Source organism: Euprymna scolopes, chromosome 34, assembly GCF_053919585.1.
Source record: "Euprymna scolopes isolate OS-2025 chromosome 34, ASM5391958v1, whole genome shotgun sequence".
In the NCBI taxonomy this organism is placed as follows: Eukaryota; Metazoa; Mollusca; class Cephalopoda; order Sepiida; family Sepiolidae; genus Euprymna; species Euprymna scolopes.
Window position 1 is genome coordinate 79,093,149 of NC_136515.1, and position 14,032 is coordinate 79,107,180.

The 14,032-nt window shown below is 31.8% G+C and overlaps 1 protein-coding gene across 1 annotated transcript in view; it reads right to left on the bottom strand.

Annotated features, from left to right (window-relative positions):
* The window catches only part of LOC145259303 (bridge-like lipid transfer protein family member 1), a 454,810-nt gene that overhangs the window by 202,186 nt on the left and 238,592 nt on the right, over window positions 1-14,032 (bottom strand). The window contains 1 exon segment of the mRNA XM_080117188.1: window positions 4,358-4,486. Coding sequence (XP_079973314.1) covers window positions 4,358-4,486 — 129 coding nt within the window.

A 14,032-nucleotide genomic window follows, 5' to 3' on the forward strand; every position in this document is an offset into this window, starting at 1 on the left:
AGTAAAAGGGAGATAACTCCAAGTTACAAACACAAATTACACGTCAGCATAAACACAGACAATGGAAGCAACTCCAAGTTACCTAAGCTCTTAAATTACTCAGATATAAGCAGAAATTTAGAGAGGTAAAAGAGAGACAACTCCTACAACTTTTACGTGATTGCAGTTAAAATCCATCTCACATTGAAAATTCCACCAAAATAAGCACAATTGTTTTTCATTTCTGTCTTTCATACATTCTGTCTATGTCATTTCATTTTATGATAGATACATTATGTATTTTATCCTTATATATATAGTGATGGGAGGACTCCAATATTTTTCTCAATTCCGATCCAATTCTTTATGAATCTCTAAATATTTAACTATATGCCGTAGTAAATGTTCGATTCTGATTCAATTACCGATTCTTAAAGTTTTTATTTTGTCCCGATTACCATAAAAACACATCTTAAATGTGCATATATTTTCTCAAACGTAACTTGTGGGGGGGGGGGGGTGATCTAAAGATTTTACTTTTGATTTATTACTTTATGATTCCTACCACCAGTGGAAGATTTTTTTTTTTTTTTAAATCAAATAAAAAAAAAAAGATAAAGCCTAAAATATCTTGACTCATCCAAAGTTGATTTAAAAATCAACCTATTCTTATGTATATGTATATATATATATATATATATATATATATATATATATATATATATATATATATATATAAATGCCACAAAAACGTATGGAATGCTTCAGACTGCTTTTGGATCATCTTGCATGTGTAGAGCATCAGTTTTTGAGTGGCATCAGAGATTCAAGGAAGGCAGGGAATCTGTGAGGAGTGATGAGAGGTGGGAGGAGTAAGGAAGTCAGAACACCAGAGTTGATTGATTAAAGAATTTCATGGATAAGGACAGTCATGTGTCTATAGAGGGAATAAGTGCACAGTTTGATGTCAGTGTGGGAACTGTACAATTATTTGTGAGGAACTGAAGACATGAAAGATTTGCGCAAATGCACCATTCCACAACTCCATCCTTATCACAGACTATTTGACCAAAAGTCCAGACATTGCTCCCTGTGACCTTGGATTATTCCCTAAGCCCAAGGAAAGGCTATTTTTATGACACGCTAACACAAGAGGATTTCATGCGGCCTTCTAGAAGTTGTTGGAACGATACAGAAAGTGCATTGCAGCCGGAGGAGATTACTTCAAAGGGGACTAAAGTTTCATGCGTGTCCTACCGATAAAAGTGTCCATATGAAAAAAGTCTGAAAACTTACTGAAGGCACCTCATAATATTCCACAAATTTTCAAATTTATTTCTAAGTATTTCCAAAGGTCTTAAGGGCATAATATGGGCATGACGTCCGACTTTGAAAATTTAAATATTTCAGATTTGCATTACATTTGATTGATAGTCATTACTAACCAATTAAGCAGAATTGGTTGAATTTTTATTTATTTTTATTTTAACAGTAATGCAAAAATGTTCGAAGAATTAATTTTACTCATACTGAAACAGGTAATCTTTACGTGTTTATATATGGTAAATGTAAGATTCGCTCTTTAACTAATTTATCAATCATTATGGATTCTGGACCATAGCTGCGTAGAATTGCAAATTCATATGTCTTTATATATATATATATATATATATATATATGTATATATATATATATTAATTTGTGTCTCCTTTTTGAAAATTAAATGTTTTTAAGTTTTCTTAAAGTGTTTTTTTTTTTAGTTTTTTTTTTACACAGTAATCACCACTTATCAAGGCCCGGAAGCCACTCAGGGATAAGGGTTATTCCAAGTACATTACGTTAGTGTGGAGATTTGATGAAGTGTTTACTTAAGGGGGCGGTTCATTAGGAATTTGTTAACATTGGACTTGAAGACATCCAAGTTGTAGTCAGGTGGGAAGCAGGCAGACGGAACAGAGTTCCACAGGCGTGCAGTTCTAAGAAAGAAGCTTTGTTCATGGAATTCGCGCTTTCATTTAGGCACAGATATAGAGTGGGGGAAATTTTTCACAGTGGATTCAGCTAGACGGGTGTTTTTCGTGAAAGATTGGCGAGGGGGGACCAGAGATTGGAGTTCAGAGGAGCACCTGCCATGGAAATAACGATAAAACATGTTTTAACATGTTTTATTAATTCTTTGTTCTTAGCAGCCATATAGCGCAACGGTTAGAAGCTCTGACTGTCATTTGGCCGATCGGGTTTCGATCCTGGCTCGATAGGAGGTAGTTGCTTGTCTAGCCGCACTGATGAGCTGTGAAACAGCGAAACAGTACTGTATGTGGATGACTATATATAAGTCATATCCTGTCTCTTTGTTTGTTTACAATATACATCATTACAGTGTAGTATCTGTTCTGATTCTACACTTCATCTTTTTCTGTCCTTGGTCAGGGGAGAAGAAATCCTTCATGAATGAGATTTTTTAAAATTTTGTTCCTATCCAGAGTGCCCCTTTTTGGGAGCTGGATTTTCCCCAAATTAAAAACCGACCTTGTGTCTTACTCTGTCCTCATTGGGAGGCAAGTAAATAGGATACATCATATATGACATCATAGCAGATGATATATCATGGATTCTCCCGTCGGTCTCGGCATATGAGGTTCTGACAAATATCTCTGTTTATGGTTGTTTGTACCGACACTCGTTCAGGAGAAGATGGCACTTGAGTACTGCTAGAGACTTGCAAACATGGTCGCAGTTGACGCAGGTGTGAGGATTAAGAGAATTGAGAGAAATCGTTGCTGATATATTTGCATTTGCTTTTTTTTTCTAAGCCTGGTTTCAATACATATGCATTATATGTGCAGTATACGTCATAGCAAAACAAGGCAGCATAAAAAAGAGGATGGGAGAGGGGGTAAATGAAATTTAAGATTCCACGAGTAATGCTGGGTAGGTTATCTCATATATATATATATATATACATATATATATGACTCTTTACTGGATCATATGTCAACCATTGGAACTTGTTAAAAGGTGTGGTTTCAAGATCAGCATCCCCTAATAGGGTAAAGCAGGCCTATCCAAGAAGTTTTGTTTATCTGCTGACGACAGAACTGTTGGTAATAGGTCACGCCTAAGCAGATAAACAAAATGTTTTGAAAATAACGATTACAAATTCCATGTAGACATATGATGAAGTAATTTCTCTTAAATTATTTCATCTTTGATGTAGTAATTATTCGGTATTTAAAAACGGATGCTGCTGCTTTTGTTAGTGTTTCGGAAATTGCTTGCCTTTTTTGTACGTAAAAAAAAATGTTTTCAGAATTAAAATAAACGAATTTAGTCTTTAAAATTAGACAATATGATGTTTAATTAGTTTTAAATGCAGAGACAACACAACTTTTTTTTTTTTTAATTAATATCAAATAAAGTTCATTTTCAGAATAAATCGTGTTCTTTATTTTTTCTCTTTATAAATGTATTTTTTAAAAGTTTTCTAATTTTTCTTTATTTTTTTTGAAAAGCTTTCATTGATTATCGACAGTCTGTTTGACAAATATTTAATTGTTTACCAGGTGCATGATATAATTTTTAAGTGACCAGGCCTACTTTATAGAGATTGTGATTCAGTCATGACTTCTGTAAATAGAGAGGGGCCTAGTCACTGAAAAATGATGTCACGCCTTAAGTCCCAGCAAGCAAGATCTGTCAAACAGTCAGACTGTCGAGAAAAGCTTGCATTGAAAAAGAGAAAAATAAGGAATATAAGCTATACTGAAACTTTATTATTATTAATTTAAAAAAAAAAATTAAAATTCAATATTAATTTTAAAAAAAAGAAGAATTCAATATTAATTAAAAAAAAAAAAAAAATTCAATAATTAAAAAAAAAGAAAAAATTCAATAATAATTAAAAAAAAAATTCAATAATAATTAAAACAAAAAAGAAATTCAATAATAATTTAAAAAAAAAAAGAAATTCAATAATAATTTAAAAAAAAAAGAAATTCAATAATAATTAAAAAAAAAAAGAAAAAATTCAATATTAATTAAAAAAAAAAAAAAAACTAAGAATTCAAAATGAAGAAGTCGTGTGTTATTTCTGCAAAGCAACATTCTGTAAATAAACATTTTGTTGTTTCATGGATTTAAAAGGCTAAAATCCATTTATTACTTACTTCAAAAAATTGCATTAAAAAAAAAAAAAAGACCGAAAAGAGGAACGGGAAATGCAACAAAAGAATGAAAGAAATAAAATAGCCAAATAACAACAAAGCCACAAGGACAAATCAACTGGGATGTTTAAAAGGAAGAAACAAAAAAAGGGTTGGTTAATTAGACACACACACACACACACACACACACACGGAAATAGAAGTAACAAGCGTACCCAGGAGACGTGTCTGGTGTTGATTCAAAAGGCATTTCAGCATGCGTGATTAGACATTTTATCTCAGAAGAAGAGCCTTCAGCCAGGCCTTCTGTGTGTCGCAAGACATGACTTTTATCGCTAGACTCGCTGTTAAATGGAAGACAAAAGGGTCAAGTAATGTGGTCCGGACATTGTTTTATGGTACATGAAATATCACAAACATAATAAAAACATTAAGGAAGAAGCAGAATAATGAAAACAAACATGCAATGAAAATAAGCAACATTTATCAACATGGTTGGACTGTACAATGGCGGCCATATAAAAATCCCAGCTATTTTGTGAAATCTCGTCTTAAATTGAATTTTTAGTCGTAAAATTTTATTTTACTTTACTTTTTTAGAGTACTTAAAATGTAACTTTAATGTTTTAATTGCTGGTGGACATATTTGTTTTTGTTTTTGTTCTTGTGTGTAAACTTTTCCTTTGTTAAAATGTCATGTTACAAAAAAAAAAAAAAAAAAAAAAATTTTGGATATTTTGATTGTTGGCAAACATATTTGTTTTTATTTTTTTTCTTGTGTAGAAACTTTTCCTTTTTTTTTTTTAAATGTTATTTAAAAAGTAAAAAAAATAAAAAACAGGAAAATGTTTTTATATTTTAATTGCTGGCAAACATATTTTTTATACATTTTGTCGTGTGTAAACACTTTTTTCCTTTTTTAAAATGTTATTTTAAAAAAAAAAATTTTTTTCAATATTTTAATTCTTGTCAGACATAATTGTTTTTTCCTGCATGAAAAATATTTTTACTTTTTTGAAATGCTATTTTTTTAATTCAATATTTTAATTGTTAGCAGACATATTTATTCTCTTGTGTGTGAAAAATATTTGCAATAAACAATATTTATCAACATGTACAATTACAAATATTGGTTTGTGTTCTTTAAACAAAAAAATGTATTTTTAATCAATTTGAATATTTAATTCTGTTCAATATTTTATTTTTAATTAGTCATAAATAAAAGAAAACGGAGGCGCTTTTCTCTCATTCTTACAAGTCCTATTACTATCACCCATAACACCATCAAAAAATATTCACCAGTCATTCAACTGTAAAGAGCCGGAGACAAGGAAGGAAGAAAGTTGTCTGTTCCGGTTTATTATTAGGTGACCACCTAAATGAGTCCCATGGGACTCATTTAGGCCCATTCCATTATAAGTTATAATGTAAGTATATTCCTAATTGTATATAAACATAATAAAATTGAAGGAAAGGTTAATTTTAAATAATTTACAGAAAAGTCTATTAGGTTGATACAAAAATAATGTTTTTTGACATGAAGTTGAACATCAAAAAACAACATTGTTTTTGTATCAACCTAATAAATATAGTGAATTAGCTGTAACTATTCAGCATTGGTAGGGAATGTCATGAAATCATTTTAGTTTCATAATTTTCTCGCACTAGTGCTAATTTCTTTTTATATATAAAGTAGTCAGTCTATTCATGTTAATAGATTTTTTTTTATACGAAGAAATAATTCTGTTTCACAAGTCAATTATGGCAACTATTGGTCATATAGTATTTTCAATTGATTTTAATATTTAATCTAAATTTTTTTTTATTAATTATATTTAAAAGAAGGAAGGAGTGTTAACTCTCATATTTAGATATCCTCCCACTGTCACTCATTAAAATCCAGGTTTTATTATTATTGACAAGAGTTTTATCTTTTTTATTTTATATGAAGGAAAACATTAATACAGATAGGCAACTTTGAATTTAGTATCGTATGATCATACTTTGTACAGTACAGATGAATGTTTATATATGTTGCATGTCTGATTCAAGGCTCCCAAAACAGTTCCTTTATGATGAACTGTCTAAAGGAAAAAGACCTGCAGGAGGACAGTGGAAACGGTTCAAGGACAATCTGTAGGTCTCCCTCCTTCCTCCTTCAGTTTGTATTCTAACTCATGGGGAAAACTAACCCAAGGCAGATGGACAAACACCACATATGAATGTTAACAAGTTTAAAGTAAACATCTGAATAATCAGGTCATCCAATTTAAGAGTATTGAAAAAAAAATTTGGCTTTTCACATTACATTTAAATTTCTACAGGCTAGTTCACTTAGTTAAGCAGAAAAGGGAGATGGAATTCCAAAGAATTTTGAATCACCAACCTATTTTCTCTAGAATTTACTCTGCTTGAATCCAATAACAAAAAAAAGTTCAAGGTCACTGGAAATAATATGTGAATAAGCAGAGACGGACCAGAGTTATTTACAATGTTTTTTTTTCCAGACTAGTTGCTTTAGCAAGGTTTGAAGGTCTAGTTTCTCCTACTTTTTTAATACTTATAAGTAGACTCAAAATTTATTAAACCACCATCAAAATGAGTCTTAGCTAAAAGTGAACTTGGTTTTAGAAGCAAGATAATGAAAAAAAAAGTAAAGAATGATAACTATTACTAAAACAATAAGAGTTATCTCCCTTAGCTAATTTTATTTAAGATGACTATTTAAGAATTTCTACAAACTTTCTAGAAAACTGCTGAATCAGATTAAGTATTTTTTCAATGAATTGTAGTGAAGTATGTTATTTTATTACAAATAACATGGTATAACAATATCAAAAGAAAACTGGCTAATAAGAACAAATTTAATCAGTCAGTTTACATGCTATTTAACTCCACCTTTTAAATCCCGCAACATTATCATTTTTATCAACATTTATTTGAATACAAATATAAGATGTCAAACATTTTGCAGAAGAATTGTAATGAAGATTAACACTTTCTGATTTACTGATTGACAAATAACAAGCAAGTAATTCTTAAAACGTAAAGGACGATAACTCTTACTAAAATGACCATTTTAAAATTTCTACATTGAAAAAAAATTGTTGGATTGAATAAGGTATGTTTTTAAATAAATTGCTCCAAAGTCTGTTGTCAAATGTCTGTTGCAAATAACACGCTAGAATAACAGATAAAATTTGGCTAGTCAGAGTCAAAGTTTAATCTGTCAGCTTACATGCTGTTTAGTTCCAACTTTTTACATCTAGCAACATTATTTTATATATCATTATCATTCTCATCAACATTTATGCAAAAATTACTCTAATACATCAAACATTTTTTTTTTAAATAATTGAAGTGAAGATTAATATTTTTTGGATTTATTGTTGATGCGGCATCCAACCCCTACGATTTCTGCTCATTCAAAAAACAAGCAAGTAATTGGATATGTTAAAAGATGAATCTTATTCCTGAAATATGAGGATGAACATGTATTAATATGAAACGATATAAAAGACGTAATATGTACTACAGGTAACATACTATCATCTTCCTTGTTTTATATTAGTATTGTTCTTTTCTCTATATACATAGTGGCTTGTTCTTATATTTATACTTACCGTTTTACCACACATTGTAATCGCCTTGAATATAATACTTGATACAGTATTCACAATGCTTCAAGCAAACTACATTTTCTTTTTTTGTATTAATTTAAATTAATCTTAGCATTTTGCATGCATTAATATCGGATTTTAAAATATTTAAAAACTAAACACATTCACATAAATAAAGAAAAAGATGATTTTTTATTTTTTTTTTACAATAAATCATTCGTAAAAAAAAAAAGATGACAATTGAAAAAAAAATTGTTTTTTTTTTTTACATTAACTAATTTTTTAAACATGCATAAATAATTGTACACTCATTCGATAATTTCAATAATATACTTTTTTATTATTTGGATTATTCTGATCGCTAGTCTCATCTTGGTTTTTATATTGACGTTTCGACCAACGTCAACTCGGATCTTGTACATCTTTCTGAACTTCGTAGTCTTCCGGTCAAACTTTAAAATCTTTAGGTTAAATTAATTAGTTTACAGATAGTTCAGTTCAAATTCCGTAGAAATACCATAATAATTATTAGCACATAAACAAAACGTAATAACTTAAGCTATACGAAAAGAAACAAGAACTTTTAAATAATTTTCTACCAACATGAAACGAAAAAATGGCATGCATATCCACACAAAAATGTAATTTTTATTGATGTTTCAAAAGATGTTTCAGAATTTTGGAGACGAGGATAATTTGTATAATTTAACACGACTCATTTTGAATGCTATTCTCACATTTTCGCCATTGTGACCTCGAGCCTTCAGTGGATTAAATAAAGGGCTTAGTTCAAAATTCCATATAAATATCATTATTAATTAAAGAATATTGAAAGATTCTTTAAATAGAGACTTATCTATAAGAAGCACATGTGGGATGGCGCATAAGTATATAAATAAAGTTATAAACAAGATATATAAGTAAATATGGGTATACATCGATACATGGATTTTCGTCAGTTCAAGAGAGGAAGAAAACATCCTGTTTTAATGAGAAGCATTAGGCTTCAGAATGCTTAGGTAAAATGAGGATTTATAGCCCTCTTTTACTGATGATGTTTTCTTCCTCAGAACTTTTGTTAAAAAGTTTGATCCATGTCCAGATAAACTACATCTAAAATTTCAAGTGTTTAGACCCAAAACTGGTGGAGGAGTTTAGTAGAGTCTGCAAAGGTCAACTCTTTCAACATTGACCCCTTGACAGCCAAATTGCTGGCCGAAAACCGATTAAAAAGATTTTCCCAAACCTCAATACCCCTTATGTCAAATCTCAAGTCTGTAGACTGAAAATTGACAGAGTAGTTTGGTAGAGAAATGTACACATATACAGACAATTTCACTGTTTATATATATATATATATATATATATATATATATATATATATATATATCCAGTTTTGAGGAGTTCAAAAGTCGGGACTACTGAAGACAACGAGGTTGTTAAATAGTGCTCAATAAAAAGAACAAAATATTTTTTTTTATTATTATTTGAGGGTAAACAGTTACATATGGCTGCTACAAATAGCGATCTGTTTCAGTCAAAGAGACTTCCTCAGGCGACCTAGAACCTCTCGACGCAAAAAAGAAAAAAACAATTTGGCTGTGAAGGGGTTTTTTCTTTGCGTTGAGAGGTTCTAGGTCGCCTGAGGAAGTCTCTTTGACTGAAACAGATGGCTATTTGTAGCGACCATATGTAACCCTCAAATAATAATAATAATATATATATATATATATATATACATATATATATATATATATAGTTAGATAGATAGATTCCCAAGTTCAACAAGATACACCTGAAGAAGGTCAAAGGTTACATCAACCAAAACATCATGAAAATAACACTCAAGATGAGAACAGTAGTCAGAATAAACCAAATAATACAAACTACAAGCTATATCAAATTTCAAATTCAACTTTTTATGGTAATAGTATGTTCCCATTTTATCGGCCATGTCTGGATAGAAGGCCTAAGCAACTCGCAACTGTATTTTGAGTGTCACTCGTACTGAGGATTGAACTTTCAATATCCAGAAGAGTGTAACTTACAACTGAATTTACCAGGTACTTTATCCATTATGCCACAGGCCTTTACAGGATATACCTTAAACGGTCGGAGGTTACATCGACTGAAACGTTGTGAAAATAACACTCAAAAGTAGTTTTAAGAATCCACTTAATACGAATAGACTATTACTCGGTCAAAAAGCCAAAGATGGAATAATTGGAAAAATCTGAATCATACAAATTTATCATGACTATGCAATAAATATGACTATTAAAAAAAAAATAATTATTAATAATTTTTTTTTGTTTTTATGAGAAGGCCATTATAAAAAAGAAAGAAGCAACATAAAACATTCAATTCTAATTTTCATATTTGCTTGAACTAAAGCAGCAAACCAGTAATGACTACACAAACCAAACAGGCATATTTCTACACTATGTGAGAATAAGTGACATGCTATGAAAACCAGTGGTTCCCAACGTGGGGGTAATGCAGTATATACAAAAACTGTTACATTTTTATTTCTATCATGATTAAAAAAAAAAAAGAAGAAGAAGAAAAAGAAAGTGTATTTTAACTATTAGCAGGCCAAACAAATGTGGATTGAATAATTAAAAGAAAAATCAAATATGCAAATTAAGGAAAGTTTGGATCAAAAATGTGCATTAGTATATTTTAAAAAGCCTTTTAAATGCATATTTTGGAAATATGACAACTATGTGGTTATCGTTATTTATTTTATTTTCGAAATACATCTCACTAACTGACTGCTACATTTTTCAAAGTCAAAACATCTGTCATTAGTCCCAATACTTCACAATTTGGTACTTCTGCAGTTTAAAGCCTGTATTTCTGTAAGTCTCACCCGCCGACTGACAGAAACCACTGGATTATACTGAGCGAAAAAATAAAGAGGCGAACGAGCAGATGGTAAAAAAATTGAAAAAAAAAAAAGAAAGAAAGGAAAGAGTTTACAAGGAAAAATAAATAAAGGGCAGCCCCAGCGTAGTATAAACACTCCCAACCTTCCTATATTGACAGCTTTCGGAATAAACACCCTCAACCTCGAAAGCCGTCCTTAACATGGAGAGGTTGTTGGTGTTTATACTACGCTGGGGCAGGTCGTAAAAAATACCATAATAACTTTCCATACACAAACAAAACAAAAAATATATTTGCTCACTACTTCAAAAAAAAAAAAAAAAACTTTCATTACCCCCCCCAAAAAAAAAATACAGAAAAAAAACAGCCATAAAAAAATAAATAGAAAAGTAAAATTTATGAAATTATTACGGTAGGTTGTTTGTTTTATTTTCTTTCTTTTTTTTTTTGTTTTTTTTATTGACTTCAGTTCGCTCAGTATAATTCAGCAGTTTCCGTCTTTCGCTGGGCATTGCCGAGCGAGACTCATGGAAAAACGGGCTTTAAACTGCAGAAGTACCCACAATTCATACAAAATCATCTATTGCCATGACCCATAATGGTCTACCTGCGAGCTGATCATTAAAACTTCTGGATTTCATATTCACAGGCAACATAAATTGAAACAAATACATTGAAGATATTGCCAAAGCAGCTGTAAAGAAGATCAGTTCCCTCTACCCTGCTGGATTGGTTGGTTGTTTTTGTTTTACGGCATATCAACCCTTTTCAGGTTATTTAATGCCGAATCAAAGATTTTGAAGAAAAATTATTTAATAGAATATATTTGTTGTTTTCAAGTCGGTTTCTATTTAACCAATAGTTGGGACCCTAACAGGTACTACCACTCCGGGTCAGAGTGGACCTGGGAGCAATGGTAATTAAAGGGTGGCTCCACACTCCCCAAAGTCCGCACGCTGGGGCCTCACGACTGGATATAGTTTAAGGTCATATCCAGGACCACCCTGCTGGAAGACGACTTACACCTGAAAGGATCCTGTATCACTACAAAGACACCATTCACTCATGCATAGAGTATTGTTGCCACATCTGGGCTGGTGCATCTACCACTAGTCTCTCCCTCTTGGATAGGGTCCAAAAAAGGCTCTCCAATCTAATATATCGCACTTTGTCAACTAAGCTCTAACCCCTGTCCCATCGTCACAATGTTGCATCCCTATGCCTGTTTTACAAGTGCTTTAATGAAATGTGCTCTGATGAACTTACTGCACTTGTGTTTCCTCAACAGACATACTCCTGACTAAACTGACACGCAACAAAAGCCCACCCCTTCACTGTTGAGGTCCTTAAATGCAGAAAAGCCTTTTACTCTAATAGTTCCTTCCCTAGAACTGCTAATCTTTGGAATTCCATCTCCCTTTTCTGCTTAACTAAGTGAACTAGCCTGTAGAAATTTAAATGTAATGTGAAAAGCCATCTTGCTACTCAACTCCCCACAATACCCTGTTAGACATGATCTCAAGTCCAAGTGGCAATATACCTTGTTTGGGTGAAAAAGAGTAATATATAAAAAAAAAAAAAAAAAAAAAAAAAAAAAGATATTGGATGGATGATGTAAAAATGGTCCTCAAGTAGTCACACTGGTATTCCAACCATTAGGTTGAGACAAAAGTTGTTGCAGAATTTTTAATTTTGATTCCAAATGATATATTTTCAAATAAGTTTTTGTTATAATAACTTTACTTTATATATTATTGTAAAGCACGTTTTTTTGCTCTATCTAGTCGTCTAAATTACAATTGTTTTAACACAATTATGTCTTCTTTTCAGCACATTGAACACAACATGGAAAAAAAGCAAACTCACACAATTTTCTAATTTCAATTCAAGCTAGGCTGAAAAGCTGATGAAACAGCTCACAATATTAACAAAGTGTTTGACCCAGGAACTACTACTGAACATACAGTACAATGGTGGTTTAAGAAATTCTATGGTGGCGACGTGAGTTTTGAAGATGAGGAGCAGAGTGGTCGGTCATCATTAAGAGCTTTAGTCGAAGCTAAACCACGCAGAATTGTTCAAGAAATCCTTCTGAATTAGACGTAAAATATATGATGACTTCCAATCACTTGAGAGAGATTGGAAAGAACAAAAAAATTGATAAATGGCTGCCTTACAAATAGAGCGACAACCAAAATAAATGTCGTTATGAAGTGTCATCTTTCCTTCTTTTACACAACAAGAATGGCTTGTTTCTCAATCGGGTTGTGACTTATGATGAAAAGTGGGTTCGTTACGACAACCAACAATGCTCAGCTCAGTACTCAGACGCCGATGAAGCTCCACAACACTTCCCGAAGCCAGAGTTGCACCAAAAAAAGGTGATGTTGACTCTTTGGTGCTCATTAGTTTTTTGAATGCAGGCGAAACCATTACTGCAGAGAAGTACTGTCAACAAATGGATAGAATGCATCAGAAAATTTAACAACACCCAGCATTAGTCAACAGAAAAGGCCCAATTCTCTTCCACAACAATGCCTGACCACACATTGCTAAACCGACTCTGCAGAAGTTGGACGAATTGGGCTACGAAACTGCCTCATCCGCCATACTCTCAAAACCTCTCACCTACCAACTATCACTTTTTCAAGCATCTCAACAACTTTTTGCATGAGAAATGCTTCAAAAACCTAAGCGATATCAAAAACCTAAGCGATATCAAAAACCTAAGCGATATCAAAAACGCCTTCAGCGACTTCATCGCCACCAGAACGCAAGATTTTTACGTTACTCGCATAAATACACGTTTTGCATTGGCAAAAGTGTTTTGATCCTGATGGTGCTTATTTCGATCAATAAGTTTTTGTGTGAGCAGAGATATGTTCATCTGAACTTAAAAGTTAAAAACCATAAAAACGATAATTACGGCGCCATACCACAATGTTTGATAAAGATGATGCAAGTAAAGAAGGACTTATTGAAATACACCTTCTGTTTTATGAAATCATGACGAGTGTAAGAAGCAGTTCTTTTTATTTTTTTTTTGTTATGTGCTTATCGTTACAGGTAAGTGATCATTCCATTTTCATCTGTCTCATCTGGTTCAGGTTTCATCCGAAACATTAGAAAGATGATAGCACCTTGTAGGAACAATCTCCGAGAGAGTGCTTGGATGCTCCTGCACATCTCCATAGTTTTCATTATTACATTATCTCACAATGTTGCAGGCATTAGCCAATCCAAAGGGTTTTAATGGTGGAAGTCATGAACATTTCATAAACACTAGTTGACTGCCTCTTAGTTTATATTTCCGAGAGTGTTCATCTTCAAGTATTCTTAAAGGTGTTTGATAATTATAATTAAAAAAAAAAAAAAATTCTC